Source organism: Prionailurus viverrinus, chromosome A3, assembly GCF_022837055.1.
Source record: "Prionailurus viverrinus isolate Anna chromosome A3, UM_Priviv_1.0, whole genome shotgun sequence".
Taxonomy (NCBI): Eukaryota; Metazoa; Chordata; class Mammalia; order Carnivora; family Felidae; genus Prionailurus; species Prionailurus viverrinus.
In genome coordinates this window covers 17,856,510-17,873,680 of record NC_062563.1, presented here as the reverse complement: position 1 = coordinate 17,873,680, position 17,171 = coordinate 17,856,510, and the positions used below count along the sequence as shown (strand labels likewise).

At 48.8% G+C, this 17,171-nt stretch overlaps 1 protein-coding gene across 1 annotated transcript in view; it reads right to left on the bottom strand.

The window, feature by feature from the left end:
- The window catches only part of PTPRT (protein tyrosine phosphatase receptor type T), a 795,219-nt gene that overhangs the window by 403,121 nt on the left and 374,927 nt on the right, over positions 1–17,171 (bottom strand). The window contains exon 9 of the mRNA XM_047852741.1: positions 2,689–2,985. Within this exon, the coding sequence (XP_047708697.1) occupies positions 2,689–2,985 (297 nt within the window). The remainder of the gene's footprint in view (positions 1–2,688; positions 2,986–17,171) is intronic.

Genomic DNA, 17,171 nt, shown 5'->3' with positions numbered 1-17,171 from the left:
GGCTTTGTGATATTTTCCCCCACCCCTGGTGACAGGAAGGAGAAAGGGAGAGGTTGAGGCATGGCTTAAAGATGGGACTTGGGATTTCCTGTTGTAGATGTAGGTAATCCTCCAAAAGCAGCCTGAGGCAATGAAGAGCATCCTGGAAAACATACCCTGAGCTGCTCCTGGGCCAAACCCTCTCATCCAGGTTGAGTCTTGAATTTTCAAGCTGAGTTTCAACGGTGGTGGCTCCCCCTTAACAACAACTTGCTCCTGAACCTCCCTTCTTGCCCTGGTTCTGCTTTTCAGATCAGGCACTGACCAGATCACCACTCCTTGAGAGTCTAGGTCATATTTTCACCAACCAACTGGGAGTGCGTGTCGAGAGTTCTAGAGAGGATTCCTAGGGCAGATTAATGGTCTCTTGGTTGCTTGTGCTTTGGGATCTTTTGTCAGACATATTGTTTTTTTTCTGTGACTTAATCCAAATGTGGCAGCCACCTTCATTGGAAACCTACAATGTGCTGGACATTATTCCAGTTTCTTTATGTACCACTCCTTTCAATGAGCATAAAAAGCCATCAGGTGGCCACTACTTCGATCTCCATCTAACAGGTGAGGAAACCAAGGCACTGAGAGGGTAAGCAGCTCATCCCAGGGGTGATCCTCCAGAGCTCACCTTCTGTTGCAGCTCATCCTTGTACCTGCTGGAGGAGGGGCTGTGCGTTTCTGAAACAACAGAGCCATCCAGGAAAGGGCCAGCAGCCTCACCTGGAGCCCAACCCAAGGCCACAGATCCTGAGCTGCAGACAGAAGCCCAGAGGAGACGCCCATCCCTCCACTGGGGGTTGCATGAGAACGGGTTGACAGGAAACACACACTCAGGTCACCGGACAAGGTTGGTCCAGGGGAGACTGTGTCCACAGTGGACTGAGGTTCAATGCAAGGCAGGAAGGTGGGGGCAAGGCAACAGAGGCTGGGTCTCCGCCGCAGCTACTACCCAGAAAAGCAGTCTGCTGGAGTTGCAAAGAGTCGTTGTGATGATGAGTTTAAAAGGGGGGTCACAAAGGGTTTGCAAGTAGGTGGACTGTGTAAAACGTCCAGTTGTAAGATGGGACTTGGGGAAAGGAGAATTGGGGAACAAGATGTGCAGAGGCTGGCAGTTTCCTCTGTGTCTTTAGGGGACACTGCAGCTGAGGATGTGAGTCTGGACCCCAGCAGGGGCCACCACTCTGGGTCCTTGGCCTTGCTTATGTGAAACAAGAGTGCCAAGTGGGACTGCATGCAAGAGGCTCTGCCTAGAGGTCCTGAGGCCCACCTGGGTCAAGTGGAGGTAGCTACCTCATGTGGCTGACAATGACAGGGCTCTGATCCCACTCCTTCTGACCCCTTTGTACCATCTTTCTGCCCATGGCCTTCTGTCTGCATGTGAAGACTGCCAATACTTCCTGAGATTTCCTTCCCAGTCGTCCCTCTGCATTCCAGCCCCAACCATGCTGGCTGCTCCCTTCCCTGATCAGGGGCAAGAGTGATGCATGACCTGCCCTGCAGACGAGGTCACAGTCCCCTTTGTTGGATGTGGCTTAAAGCTCTATCAAGTGTGATTCCAAGGAACTAACTAAAGATCCCCCACAAGGCCAGAGACAGCTTGGCTGGAAGGAAAACTGAAACACAGCTGTTGAAAAGTGCTTTTTAGAGAAGTCCTAGAAGCAGCAAGTTCTGTACTCCCCTAAGTAAGGTAACTGTTGCAGTGGAGTTACATGCAAAATGCAGGGTTGGGGGGGGGGGTCAGGGAAGGAACACCCAAGTCAGCTTGGGGCAGTCAGGGAAAGCTTCCTGGAGGAAGGAGCATGTTGAAGATAAACAGAGCCTGTCCCACAGACATGGAGGGATGGGACAGGACAGGACGGAACGACAGAGGGTGGGAAAAGTGCTGTGTTCTAGGAGTTACACGCGGCTCTGTGTTCCTGGAGTCTTGAGGTAAGAGGCATGCGGGGAGAGAAATCACACAGACTCATTAGAACCGTGTGTGTGTGTGTGTGTGTGTGTGTGTGTGTGTGTGTGTGTGTGTGGCGGGGGGGGGGGGGTGGGAGTGATGGGGGGTGAAATGGAGGCTCCCAGGCTGACTTCGGGTCTTTATTTTGACTTACTGGATGTAGTTCACTGAGATGAGGAACACAGAGTGAGAAATCAATACAGAAGGGGAGATTGGTTCATTTTCGGATACTTTGAATTTGTGATGCCTGTAGGACATCCGGGTGAGTACTTGGGTCTGGGTGCATCCAATGTGTGTGCTAAGTAACTTATATGCATTATTATTATTATTATTTTTTGTAACTCTTGGAGATTCTAGAGTTGTCTGACTCCCAGATTCAACGCACTTAATACGACTCAACAATGCCTCTCTGGAGGCACCGGTGTGGTTAAACACTGGACCTAGAAGGTGCCGTAAAGTGAGAAGAGGGATGGGGGTGTTGAAGGGTCAAAGCTGAGTGCACAGCTGTGTCTATGGAAACAGCACGCCCTGGAGTTGTGCAATGCACAGCCTATGTGGGTCTTCATGGAAGACCTTGGAGAAGAGGCAGACATAGAGGAGGAAATTAAAGGGAAAACGAACAGGAAAACAAGCACCTCATCACTGATAGGCGTGGCCCCGTGACAGGTTCTGCACACCCCGCTCCCAAGGAGGCAGCCGCCCTCACTCACCGTCCTCCTCTGTTTGCACCACCAGCTCCTCACTCTCCACCCGGCCCTCGGGGTTGGACAGCAGGAGCCGCAGGCGGATGGTCATGAAGGGGCGCAGGCCTCGCAGGGTATAGTGGGACGAGGTCTGGATGACCTCTTCAGCCTCGTACTGCTGCTGGTTGAACACATACTGGTACTGCACCGTGAGGTTGTAGCTGTGACAGCGGGTCACCGCGTAGCCAAAGGGTTCCCACTGCAGGGTCAGCTGCCGGGCGCGGATGTCCACAATCTCCACGTTCTGCGGGCCGTGCACAGGGTCTGCAAGACACGCGTGCAAGACACAAGGGTTTTGAGAGTGTCAGGAAGCGGGCAGTGGGTGTCGTGCTCAAACGGGGGAATAGCCCTCCAAACTTATCTCAGCCACTGCCTACATGATTTTCGCCACAGAGCGTGCAGTTTAACATTTTTCTGTCAATCAAACTCTTTTTCTCTTACTTAAATGCATGCATCTAAAAGATAACACTTGCCATACAGAATCGTTAACCGTCAAAAATAAAAAAAACACCACAAAATTGTTACATTCTTGAAGGTTCATCAGGGTACTCCCGAAAACCACCCTGGGTACCATCAACGGCACACACAACGCTCCAGGGATGCACTAATTTAGACGGTTGCTGGAGTTCTGATCTGCCTTATATTTAATCCAGCCACATCCTCTCCCCTTGGGAAATCAGTCCCCTCTCTCCGGTTAACTGCACTGAGATGTACAGGCTGGAGATCCAGCCACATGCTCGGCACGCAGCACTCAATCTGTCCACATGGTCACAGGTACTGCTGACTTCTTGCCATTTCCCCTCTTTCCACTGACAACACAACTCATTATTTCCTAGGTTCCTATGACAGCCCTCGACCTCCTTTCTCTCCTCTCTACTTCTTTCCAAACAGGCCCCTCCAGAGACATCATTCTGCAAGCAAATACGGTCATGACTTCACACACTAATGCTGTGTCCCACGCCATCCTTCCCCATATGGTCCCAGACCCCCATATATAACATTCGCTGTCATATTTTATTACAAATATTCTGTTTACACTTCATGCAGGCATTTTTGGAAAAAACGGTTTATAACAAATGAAACACTTAAAAAAATCCCCACATGTGCAGCTCATTCTATAAAGCTTAGGCATTTCTTACAACAGAAACATAACTTCTTTTGTGATGAGCATCCCCATAAGTTCTTGTGTTGAATATCTTAGCTGGAAGTAGTTAAGCACAGACTAGAGATTTATTCAGTATCTTCCCTCCACACTACTTTAGGACCTGACCAAATTCTGTAATTTCTTTGGGTCCATTTTTTATTTCATTTATAAAATGGTGATAGTAACAAGTAGCCACCCTTGCTGGTGGCTAGCGGGGGGCTAAATGAAATGTTGCTTGCAGAGCAGTTAGAATTGTACCTGGAACTTAATAACCACTCAAAATATGGTGGTTTTTCTTTTGCGGCGATAGGAACAGTGGGAAAAGAAAAAATAATAAGGATGCGTATGCTGTCTCTACTCTGAAAGTCTTCTAAGTGGTAGTGCTGGGCAGCATCCTTCTCCAAAAATGATGGATTCTATCATCCCTCTGGTCCTCTCAGAGCACTTAGGGGTAAGGTTGCCCCTGTGCCAATGTAGCAGTAAGAAAGAAGGCAGGACTCACTGAAAGCTGATTTCCTGGATCTGTCCCTGTGGGGAAAATGTCCTGTGACTTGTATCAGAGCCTTGCCAAGGAACATACTTCAAAGCAGTCTTCTTTTAAAAAGGATGCCCAGAAATGTCAGGGAGCCGGGAAAACCGGTCCGGACCTGCTCACGCACTGCTGGGGACAGTGAGCAGCCTGGCTCTGGAAAGACTGAGGAGTTCACGGTCACTCATGCAGCCCAATTATTCATGTTCACAGGTCCTTTGTGTAAAAGAGAGCCAGCGTTCCAAAAGCAAACGGGTGACTTTCAAAATGTGACATTGAACAAGCTGTTGCTAAGGGTCCATTGTGCTGAGCCCACACAGAATAGAAGGTGAAAGTGTGGTCCCCATAGTGCGGGGGGGGGGCAGTTATGATCTGGTTTGGTCGCCTGGTTTAACAAGTCCTGACGGCGTGAGAACCAATGTACAGGCACAGGGTGGGCAAAAAGCTACTTGCCGGGGAGGTCTGTGCATTCCCACCAGCCTGGCCCAGCCAGAGCCTTTCTGTAAGTCCAGATCCTGGAACTCTCCTGGCAGGGAGGCCCCCCAACCCTGCTTAGGACCCCATGACACTCCTCCTCTGGGTGTGCCTTCAAAACGGATGCCACACCCCAGTCAGGTAATCGCTCTCACAGCTCTCTTACCTCATCTTAGAAGGAGTACAGGGATATTTAAGACCCTTTTAAATCCAAGACTCGTCCATTTTGTTAAACAACTTTAAATGTACCACAGCCCACGTTAAATATTTTTTGGAATCTCCAGTGTGCCCCTGCAGCACAAATGAGACAATAAAAACAAAACACCTACTTGATGGCCAGCAGCCATGGTGCTGGGTTCTATCACCTGCATCATCTTGTGACTCTGGAAGGGAGGGGCTGACTGCTAGCCCCACTTTACAGTGGAATAAACTGAGGCCAGAGAGGTCTAGGAATGTGTGCAGAGCAGCAACAAGACCGGCAAGTGGCAACGTGGGGTTGTGAACTTGTGTCTATCTGACCACATGCCTAGTGTGCAAAGTCAGAAGACGTGCATGACCAGGGGGGTCTGGAAAGAGAGCACAGGTGCTTTGTGTGCCCCCAAGGGAAATGGACCCTGCCTTTCCCACCTCTCTGGCTCTGAGGGTCGTCTTCCCCTCCCTGCTGGAGTTGGGCAATAGTCTCTCCTGCTTTCGCTCCCTGTTCACTTTGCCTCCTCTGTGAAGACGTCCTTGCTGAGTCCCTGGGCAGAGTACAGTGCCTGTGTCTTTCTCATCCTATTAACTGTTCCCTTCCATACTCATCATTTTCCACTGTGGGAGCTTTCCACTAGAAAGTAAGCCCCGTGAGAGCATCGAGGTCTGCTGGCCCCTGCAGCCCAAGCCCCGCCCAGAGACGCACTCGGGAGGGCCCCAGGGAGTCTCAGGCCAATGGACGCTGCATTCTGTAGACCCCATGGCCATCAGTGAGGAAAGCATCTCTAGTCTCGTCTGTGAGGAAAACAAGCTCCGTGAGTGGAAGTGACTGAAAAGCCGCATAGCGAGTGCACAGCTGAGGTTTGAAGCCCCTGAGGGTCCAGTGCCTCCACGTGTGCTGCACCGGGATACCACGGGGCACTGAGACCAGGGAAAGGTATCAACGTGGGCACCCCACAGTCAGCAGGGACCTGGGGAGGATGCTGGGAGGAGGCCAAGAACTGTAAGGCAGAAATGCTGGGCCCTCAGGAGCCGGGACCCGCTGGAGAGGGTGGGGCGGGACTCCATCACACTCAGAGCTGAGTTGCCCACTGGCCTGTCTTTGCACCTCTGCTCTCCAGCTTCTCCAGAATCCTCCCCACAGCTCACCTGTGCAGGTAGGCGCTCAAAGCACCTTTCTGCTCCTCTTAAAGGAAGGAGCCGGCAGAGGCGCCTTTTCAAAGAGGGCAAGGGATGGTGCGAGCCTGACACACAGCAGAGACTCCCTCCAGAGCGGGAAGGTCAGGGCGCTGGGAAAGTCACTTGCCTCCTCTGAAGCACATGCCACTGTCACCAGACAGGCTGCGGGGAACAGTGGAGCGGGCAGAGCACGGCGTGAAGCCAGACTCTGGTGCTCACTAGCTGTGTGACCTTGGGCAAGGGCACTTCATCTCTGAGCCTCTGTTTCCTCTTCTATAAAGTGGAAATTATTGCGCGAATCTCAGAGGGCCGTTAATGAGTATAAAATGAGCTGTAAAGGGAGAGAGAAAATTGCCTCTGTCTAACAGTGGGCATTCCTCTTAGAGAAAATGGCCTTTCTTCCAGAAATGCCTTAAGAAGTGTATTTGAAGCAGAAGCTGGAGGGGCGCCTGGGTGGCGCAGTTGGTTAAGCGTCCGACTTCAGCCAGGTCACGATCTCGCGGTCCGTGAGTTCGAGCCCCGCGTCGGGCTCTGGGCTGATGGCTCAGAGCCTGGAGCCTGTTTCTGATTCTGTGTCTCCCTCTCTCTCTGCCCCTCCCCCGTTCATGCTCTGTCTCTCTCTGTCCCAAAAATAAATAAACGTTGAAGCAGAAGCTGGAGTCCCAGGGCCGTGGGATCAGCTGGGCTCAGCCTTCAGAGGAAGAGAAAAAATGACTCCACTTGTTGCTGGCATTGAACAGGAAAGGATGTGGGCGAACAAGACGGCAGAATGACACCTGGAGCCCAGTGTGACAGTTCCCCGTGTGACTCCTAGCTCAACAAGGTCCTCAAAATCCACAGAAAGGGCTGAGATCTCCATGCCTCCCTTGGACCAATGAAACACCACTTGGGAACAAACACAGGGAGCAGAGACAGAGGGGACTTGGGAAATATGGTCACGTGTGTTACTGGTACCCTGAGGTCCCCAGAGCACAGAATCTCAAGGAAAGCTCAGCTCCTGTGCGCAAGGCAAGAGGACCTCTGGCAGACGTGTGGGTGAAAGAGTTTTGTAAGTTCAAGAACTACCATTCTAGAAAGGGAAAGACAGTGGCTCCTGATCATATAGTAACTCTGGGCTAGGTACCTGCAACTCTCTGGCATAGAAAATCCAGGTCAACAAAGGGATGTGCCTTACCCAGGGCCACACAGCCAAGTCCCCAGCTCTGGGCTCGTACAGCACTTCGCACAGGTGTCCAGCCCACTCAGCATTTGCCATGTTTTCTAGGAACTGCTTGTTCATTTATCTGTCACTCCTCCCAGGCTGCCAGGGACCACATTCTGTTTGTCCAGTAACCCCAACACATGGTAGAGGGGCTGTCGAGGGGCCAGTTCATGTTTATTAAACTGAGATGAACAGATGGTGACCTGTTCTTGGGAACTGAACTCGGACCCAGTTCTTGGGAACTGACTCCGCGGTCCCAGTTTCGTCCCCTCTGCGACGTCCCTGAGTCTTTAAGGTGGACGTGTTTATTTTTGCATTCAAGCAAAAGAACGTCCTGAAATCCGACACAAGGAAAACTAGTTTTCAAAATGTATGATAGAAGCATTCATGCCTTCAATCCGACCCCTCCCCCGCCAAACCTCAGCCTCCAAACCCAGCTTCTGCTCTGATAATTGCCTGTAGCAGGGACAGTCTTGGGTTTACACTCAATTCGGTGCAAACAAGTTGGAAATTGCTGAGAAAGCCTTGCGTGTGCAGTGGAGATTGCTTTGTTGAATTTACATCCCCCGTGTAAATATGTCCAAGCGTAGAGGCCTAGGGTTTCTGCCACCAAAAACCACACCCATATGACCTTCTTAAGTAACAGCTTCCAGGCCTACGGGAAGACAAATAGTGGGGAGAGAATGTGGTTTGTCTGAGAAGCTGGGACATCTTCCTCTGATGAAAAATCAAAGTGGCTTGGCCTCTGGGTACTCTGTCTCTCTGCTTTTAGACCTGGCAACAGGAGCCCTGTCCTGAACCCTGCGCATTAAGGAGGCCACGCTGGCGTCTTCGGCATGTGCCCTCCCTGACGCAGGAGTCAGGGGGTCAAAGCATCCACCTGGTGCCTGTGCTTCCTATTTTGGACAAGGCTCCAGGAACCCAGAATTCCCTGCCCCAAACTCACTTCCAGGGCCTGCGGAAACCTCCTGGTTCCGCCTTTCCAGAATCAGACCATATCCCGTGTGTGTGCATCCCTAGGCCCAAGGGGTAACCAAAGAATGGCTGTTTGGGGGAGGGTAGTGGGCAGAATTTGGACATGAGGAATAAAGTCTCCATCCATGGTGCATGAGGCTCTTTGGGGGAGGGACAGAGTAAGAGGAAAGGGGAGGAAGAGGACCACAAGGTTCTATTTGTTCTTGCTCCAGACTCATTTGTGTTCTTGCATAGGTTAGGGCCGGGGTGTATGTGTGTGCGTGAGTCTGTGTGTGACTGACTCATGCCTACAGAAGCTTTCTCACTCCTGTAGCTGCCTCTGGAAGGCACGCTGGTCCTCCTGACCTCTGATCACTTCTCCCCGTTTGCACGCTAGATCTTACTCAAGTTCTATTTCTTCAAGTATCATTTTCTCCCTAATACCTGAGCCCGAGCTGCAACCTGTACCCTCCCACCTCCAAATTCCTCTCCTCACTTCCCACTGCTCACTCCCTACATTGTGCTGGGAAAGGCGAGTACCACATCCTGAATCCTCTCATCCCTCCCTGCTCTTGCCCATGCTCTTCCCTCTGCGTGGGGGGCCACTGGCAAATCCCTAGCCAATACACTCAAGGCCCAGCTCCAGTACCAGCCTTTCCTTGTAACTTCCTCCTGGCCCAGGCACAATGAATACCCCCATCATGTTTCCTTTAGCATATTAGCACATGTCCTCCATAGCCCTTATCAAACAGCAGGTGAGTCGTTTATAGCTTTGGTTCATGTTCACCTCATCTGCTAACTTGTGAGCCCCGAGATCTCTTCATTTTCATAACTGGGACACACGGCTGCTTAATAAATAAATTAAGGAATGAGTAAATACACAGAGGAAGTGATGACTGAAGACCTCCACACTGCGGGGGGGTGGGGGGAGCGGGGAAGAGGTGAAGGGGTGAATCAGGGCTCTCTTTACACTCCACTCGCGAAGGGTAGTCATGCGGGTAAGTCAGAATTTCAGGCTTTTTTTTGTTCTAGGCGGGCCTGGCTTCCACTCCTGCTGTCAAAGGCAATAGCTGTAGACTCTCCTAATGACCTTAATCAAGGCAGAACATCTTATTAAAAAAAGAGCAGCAAAGCAGATTTCCAAATCATGAATTTTCTATGTATTCATCTTAGCCTGTGGAGTTGGCTGTAACATATGTACCGTTCAAAGTTGAACCTACATTGAGATAATTTGGGGCATGGGGCTGAAAATGTGGAGGTGGATAGCTTGTATGTAAAATTAATTTTTTATCCATTTGGAGATGCAATTCGAGTTCCTTTCAAATTAAATTGCAACGAAGTCCTAGGCAGCTGGAAACATTATTGCTGGCATAATTTGATGCTAGAAGAGCAGTAATACGTTGACAGATATTTCGATGTGACCATTAATTTGCAATTTCTGCATGGAAATGATACACAGAGGGAGAAAAAGGTAAAAGGAACAAAATTAAAATCCATCTTCCTCCCGGCATTATCCAAACCCACTCTCTTGCTTACTTTCTACCACTTCCTTTAATTTATTGCTGATGTTTGGTGGACAAGAATTTGTTGACTTATTACCACAGACATCTTGCAAAAGGAAGCAAGGACAGGAAGCCAGAGGCTTCACTGGAGAACGCTGGTGCCCTCACAATTGAGGGTCACTGGGTCCTACCTATCCTGATAAATAGAATCCCGCACCACTGGAATAGGTTACCAGTGAGAAGGTGATTCAGTTGCTATCCTCTTGTAGCGATGAAATAAAGAAGGTAATTCATTTATGTGTTCACTGGCTCATTAATTAATGAAAAACTACTCGAGCACTGGAGACTCTACGGCATAATGAAAACAACACTGGCTCTGCTAACACCTGGACCTAAAGCAAATCACTGTCTCATCTGCATCCATGCTGCAGTTTTTCATGTGTAAAACATGGGTGATACTCTGCCTTTCAGAGAAGGGGAACTAAGGAGACAGCCTCCACCAAGCTCTTGGATGGTACTTGACACGGCTGTATTCCCTCAAAGGCAGCTCCCACCGCCAGAAGGGAGGCAGGTAGAGGAGGCATGGAGATAGGAGTTCTGTAGGTTACTGGCCTAGTTCCCATGGCTTCATGCTTTTAACTGTGGTTTGGAGCTGCCAAGCTCCCATTAATGCATGTCCAGATGCTGCTGTATCTATTCCTTATTTCTGCAACACATATGGAACCTTTGCGATGGGACAGGTGTGAGGGATGCATGAGAGTAAGACAGGTACTTTCCCATGAGACTCATGCTCTAAAAGGAGATGCAGACCCAAGTGTGAGGAATGGAATGACGAAGACTGAAGCACCCTTTTTTTGAGAGAGAGAAAGGGCGGGGGAGGGGGGACTTTAAGCAGTTTCCATGCCCAGCACAGACCCCAACGCGGGGTTCAATCCCCTGACCTTGAGATCATGACCTGAGACAAAACCAAGAGGTGGACACTTGAGCGACTGAGCCACCCAGGCACCTCTTGGATCACCTTCTTGCAGGGGAAGTGCTGCTTTCCAGGTAGCACAAGGCAGAAAGACACAGCCTCATACTAGAAACTCATCTGAGCCTATTTAATCATGATTCGTGCACAACCCTTACATCCTTTCTCATAGACACCAGAAACCACCAAAGAAATGTGAGGTGAGTGAAGGTTAATGATTCTCCCCGCAACTGCATTATTAGGTTATAATAAAAGCAAGCCTCAGGCCAAATTCTACTATGTCAATGACCACTTATTACACAAATGTTTATTAGCAAGCAGACACAGAACAGGTCAAACCATCTATTCTGTAAAGTGCAACGAAGTCTCAGAAATCTGTCCTTGCAGAAGTTGGCAAACATTTTTCAGGCAGACAGACCATACGCATACAGATGGGCGTGGCTGTTTCAATAAAAGTTTATTTGCAAAAACAGCCAACACCAGAGCTCTAGTTTGCCTGCTTCTGTTCCAGGGGCAAAATTAATTACCATTACAGTCACATTAGGAAACCCGGAATCCTCTTTATCCAATGGGTAACCAGGACTGGTTAGGAATCAATCATCCCTAAGGTTAAAGGCTAGAAGTCTTACTGGGTGCTTCTTCATTATGTATGTCTGGAAAGAGCTTTAAAAATATTTTGGCCAACTCACATATTTTGAATACCTTCAATTTCAGCAATTAGAGTCCACTCATAATATTATTAAGCTAGGCAACAGGTCTCTGATTTTAACCACAACGAGCAATTTCTGACATTTCATAGGCTCATTAACAAAATGAGAGTTGATGATCAAGCTATGGTATCAGAAACACCTGGGCAATGTAGCATGGTCTCTGAAGTAGCAGCTTCTTGACAGGGAAACCAGCAGACCTTCCATGGCCCGCTGACTGGAAGGCTGAAAGCCCCGGGTTTGACTTGTAACTATAGTTTAATGCAGAACTCACCCACAACATTCCACTGTTAGATATTTGAGACTAAATCACCAACAATGTAACATACAGTCTAGAAGCCAAGAAGGTTGTCTTGAAAGAGGGAGCCTTGGGCAAATGAGGAAGACAATTTAACCAGGTAAAGGTTCAAGGTATGGGGGGATGGGGGAGGGGGGCTACAGAGAGAGAAGATTAAACCCCAGGCAAAGGAGGCAGCGCATTTAAAGTTCAGGAGACAAGAACAAAGGAGAAAACGGTCATGAGGATGAGAACAGTGATCCCCCCGCCATCCCGCACACATGCACACCCCTACACAGTGATGAGTTAGGCCAGTCTAGATGTTAAGCATTGTAACAGTCCCTCATACCATTCCTAAGAAGTGAGAGTAACAACTGAGGCAGCTGTAACAGCGTGATAGGAGTATTCTTTGCCAAAAGTAAAGCAATGGGCAAACTCATTCTTTTAATAAACATTTCTGAGCTCCTACCATGTACAAGGCATTGTACATGATGTAAGAGTGAGCTAAACAGACAAAAATCCTCTCTGCCCTTAAGGGGATTATGTTCTAGTGCGGGGGAGTGAGGGGGTGGTTATAAAACATGTGAGATCATCATAAAATTATACAGAATGTCAGCTAGCAGTAAGTGCTCTAGAGGAAAAGCAAGTGGGGAAGGGAGACTGGGGGGTGCAGGAAGACTTGTGCCTAACACGTGACTTTGATTTCGGGTCCCGCTAGCCGCTCCTTGATCTCTCCATTTACACTAAAGTCTTTGTAGACACAATTTAGCTTACAATACTTATGGAGCACCTATGGGGTGGCACACAGCCGTGACAAAAATAGACACAGTCCCTGCCTCTCCTGAGCTTAATATCACTAGGAGAGACAGACGGATACGACCACACGGGCAGTCAGACGTGTGGGCTGACAAAAGTGCACACCGTAGTTAAGTGTTTTAAAGGGAACGGAGGAGGGGCAGCCTGGTGAAAATGGCAGTCAGGGAAACAGGGTTCTAAAGAGCTGACCGGTGACTGAAGGTTGTCACTCCTCCCTCCTCTCTCTACTCCTACTGTTCTCCCAGCTTCCACGGATTGTCCAGGCCTCACTGTTCTGGGAAAACTTGCTCTCAAACGCTTATCTCACCCACAGGTGGATGAGGGGTGCTGCTTCATGTCCTCCCACGGAAAGACCCAGTGAACAAGACCAGGATGGAAAACAGGGTGAGACGAGGGCTCCTCCAAAGGCCCTATGCTGTCAGTCCTACAGCTAAGCAGCTTGGGGCATGGATGGGGAACTGGAGCTTCCAGGAGGACCTCAGGCCCAGAGTGAGCATGGCAGCTGCAACCCCAGAACACTGGGCTGTGTCCTGAGCGAGTGTCCCTTGCTCCCAACACTCCTATACTGTTTGGTGCTGCTGGGGATAGGATCTCTGCTTCCCCATTTGGCTGCATGCCCCATAGGGGGCGACAGAGGGAGACGGTGAGGCTGGGGAAGGGAGAGCAGGCTGGCTCCTTCACCCCATCCACCCCACCCCCACCCTCCTGGGAGTGAAGTGTGTTGCAGGGGTTAGGGTGGTTTACAGCTTCTCCAGCAATTAAAGAGCCAGCCTCACTGCAATACCTCAGAGATGCCAGCACGTGCCAAAAAATGCTCTGTCTTCCCGTCTTTTAGATGGTTATGATTCCAGCCCATTCTCTTGGTTCTGTCCAGCCTAGCAGTGCCTACTTCCCACCATTGCTCCTACACTGGTATAATACCTTCATGTTCCCTTTGTACCTTTTCACTGTTCTGGCCACTTCTTCATATACCGTTAACCAGAGGTTTCTAAACCTGCTCGGTTCACAGTGCTCTTGCGGTTTTGACAATTTTTCAAAGAGCTCCTCACCAAAGAAACACCTCACAGTTTTATTTATTCGTCCATGCAACTTCATAAGTATTTATATCCTAACTTAATAGCAGTTTGAGAAAACAGTACACACAAATCAAAAGACAAAAAATATTGTAATGTCACTCTTAACCACAATTACTTACTAATGGGATGCATGCATCTGTTGAACACTGAACAAGCCACTCTTGTTTCCTGCTCCAGGGTGACTTGTGCAATACTTGCTTCTCATCATACCAGCTACTGGAAGCCGAGCTTTGCAAAGATACAACAGCATCAAAAGGAGTGTAGCTCAGTCTAATGCTGAAACTTTGGATCACCTCTGCTTAATAGTTTGTGCAGTGTCAGACAAACGATGCTGTGTTTCATGTGAAATAAGTCAGTCAGAGAAAGATAAATATCATGATTTCACTCATATGTGGAAGTTAAGAAACAAAACAGGTGAACATAGGGGAATGGAAAGAAAAGTAAGATAAAAACAGAGAGGGAGGCAAACCATAAGAGACTCTTAAATACCACGAAGAAACTGAAGGTTGCTAGAGGGGTGATGGGTGGGTGCATGGGCTAGATGGGTGATGGGCATTAAGGAGGGCACTTGTTGGGATGAGCACTGGGTGTTGTTAGATGTAAGTGATGACTCACTAAACTCTACTCCTGAAACCAATTCTATACTATATGTTAATTAACTCGAATTCAAAGAAATAAAATAAAAATTAAAAAAAATTAAAAATACATTTTAAAAATAAAAAGAGTAAATTGAGTTCTCTAACATCTTCCAATAGTGACCAATTAGTTTAAAATTTTAAAGCATCATTATGCACTTGTGGGTGTAAATAAATTCGATATATTTTAACCCCCCCATAAAAAAAAGATTAAAATCTAAATGTCCTCATGTGATACCTTTCTGAGTTCACTGTGGTGTCCCAGGCTGCCCTCAGCACAGTTTGAGAACCATGAGAGAGAACAATTCCTTACAAGCAGTCCTCTCTGTTAAAATCAGCGGTGTAATTTACGTGCTAACTAGGCCTTGACAGATTGCAGGGCCCTACTGCCTAGACTTCATGAACATTCCATGTCCTCATCCCATCTCCCCCAGTGCTCCATTCTGCCTGGGTACCGCCTGACCACAACCTGATGTCCTAGCTGGTGGCACTGTACTTCCCAGCAGTGGCCCAGAGCCCGGCCGTCCCTTGGGGCCCCATCCAGATGCAGCCACCCGGACTGCTGGCTAAACCTGGGGGCAGGGTGCTGCACCGTGACCGCTCAGGTGCTCAGGCACCAGGAAGAATTAAATGGACACAGGCACATGATTGCAGCCTGAAAACAAAAGCTTCAGAATGTTTAAAAATTACTTTTGTGGCAGAGGAAATCGGGTTGGAAAGAGAGAAGCAATTTCTAAATTACATGGTTTTGGTTTCCAGAGAGGAAAAGAGTTTCAGGGTGGGAGGGAGGAGACAGTGAGCCTATAATGTCTTCTGGGCTTCACTTCAGTTCACACTGAATTCATGGCAAGTCTACCTGGTCTATTTACAAAAATAAATAAATAAAATTAAAAAAAAATAAGGGAGGAAATACTAGGAAAAGCTGGAGAAAGATGGAAATCTGAAGCATCTCTGAGGGTCAAAAGCCACTGAGTGCTGGGTCCAGGTGAGGCATTCAACATTCTGAACACTGCACATCTCCTTTTCTCCTTGGCGAGCAGCGCGGCTATGAATGAAATGGGCACTGGAATTAGGAAACAGTCTTCCCTGCAGCTAATATGCCATTGCGTGATGCTGATACATGTAAATCAAATTGTTTCTAGGATAGGTAAAACAAATCAACAAAAGCAGTATCTCCTGAATGCACTGTTAGTCCCTCTCTCCCAGAACTACCACCTTTCTTTGCAGTTGGACAGGTTGACTTTTTCTATTCAGATTTGGGACTTTTCAAAAAGCCAAGGCTGCTCCCAGCTGAGAAACCCCCACCCCAGGACATTCTTGATCTCCTACGGAATAGCATTAATCTATAGACACTACTCAGGGCTGCTGGGCCTTGAAGAGGCCTGCTGTGTCAGCAGGCCCAGAAATGCCTACCAAGCTTTTTTTATGATGTCCAAGGCTTTATTCTTTGAAATGTACAAGAGGAGAATTAAATTGAAGGAAAATTTTCAAACAAAAACCACTGTCAGTTGAAGGAGGTTCATTCTCTGTCGGGTCTCATTTGGGACTTACGTAGGCATTGAGAAAGGGCATACGACAAAGCAAAAGCTGTCTATTCCAATCACTTTGGAGCAAAGCACCACCAAGAAAACCCTAGTAGAAGAGGGAGCACGACGGGGCAGTAGCTGGAAGACCCATTTACCTGGCTGGCTGCCTGCCTCCCTCACTGGTGGAGCACCCCCACTCACTGAGAGCACCTCTCGGCAAAGATGCTGGCCTACCGGGCACAGTCCGTATTTCCTGGCTGACCGCTGTAACAGAGGTGGCCCATGGCCATGACACTGTAAGCCACACTCCAAGCACAGGCTCTCACACAGCCAGCAAAGGATTATCCTTCCCATCAGAACTGTGAGGAGGTCACTATCCCTCCCCTTGACTTTCAACTTTGACTTACCCTTCAAGGCCGCCCTCTGCAAAATGTGATGGGCAGGGTCACCAGTCACCAGCCCCTCTCCACTTCACATCTCTCCTCCAACTGCAAAGAGCTTTGCTCACGTGCCTGATGTTTCACACTTTCTCTCTCCTGGCCACCACAATTTGTTTACAAACTGTGTGACTTTGAACAAATAATTTGAACCCTTTCTGAACCTGGTTTTATAATATGTAAAGTGGAGCTCAGGACACCTACCTCTTAGGAGTCATCTGCGGTTGGGAAAAAACTATAGTGCTCATATGTTAATAGGGTATTGCTGTGTAACAAATGGCCCCCAGAGTCACTGGCTGACAACAAGCATTTGTCCATGACCTCATGCATCTGCCTGTTTGATCCAGGCTGGGCTCAGCCAGGCGGCTGGGCTCAGCCAGGCGGCTGGGCTCCAGGCTGTGCCTTGTGCTCAGATCTGCCTCCTGTGTGTTTATTCTAGGGCCCAAGATGAAGCGACAGCAGCTGCTCAAGGTATGTTGTTTCCCTGATGGATGCATCAGAGCCAAGACAGGCCATGCAAGAGCTGGTAAGGCCTCCCTCATGTCACATCCACTAATTCTATATTGGCCAAAGCAAGTCACATGGGCAAGCCCAAGAACAGTGTGCCAGGCCTCCTACAGTAGGAAAGTGGGGGTGGGGGGAAATGATAACCCAATATCACAGATCAGTATCAGTTTATGTTCCGATTCACATGAGGACCAGTCAGCACTTGTTCACATCACACAGGCTTGGTCCCCTGATGGGAGGACAGTCTAATTTTGAGTCAGGTCTCAGGGCAGCCAGACGATTCTGCTGAGACCACAAGGGGTGGGTACTTGCCTGCTCTACCTG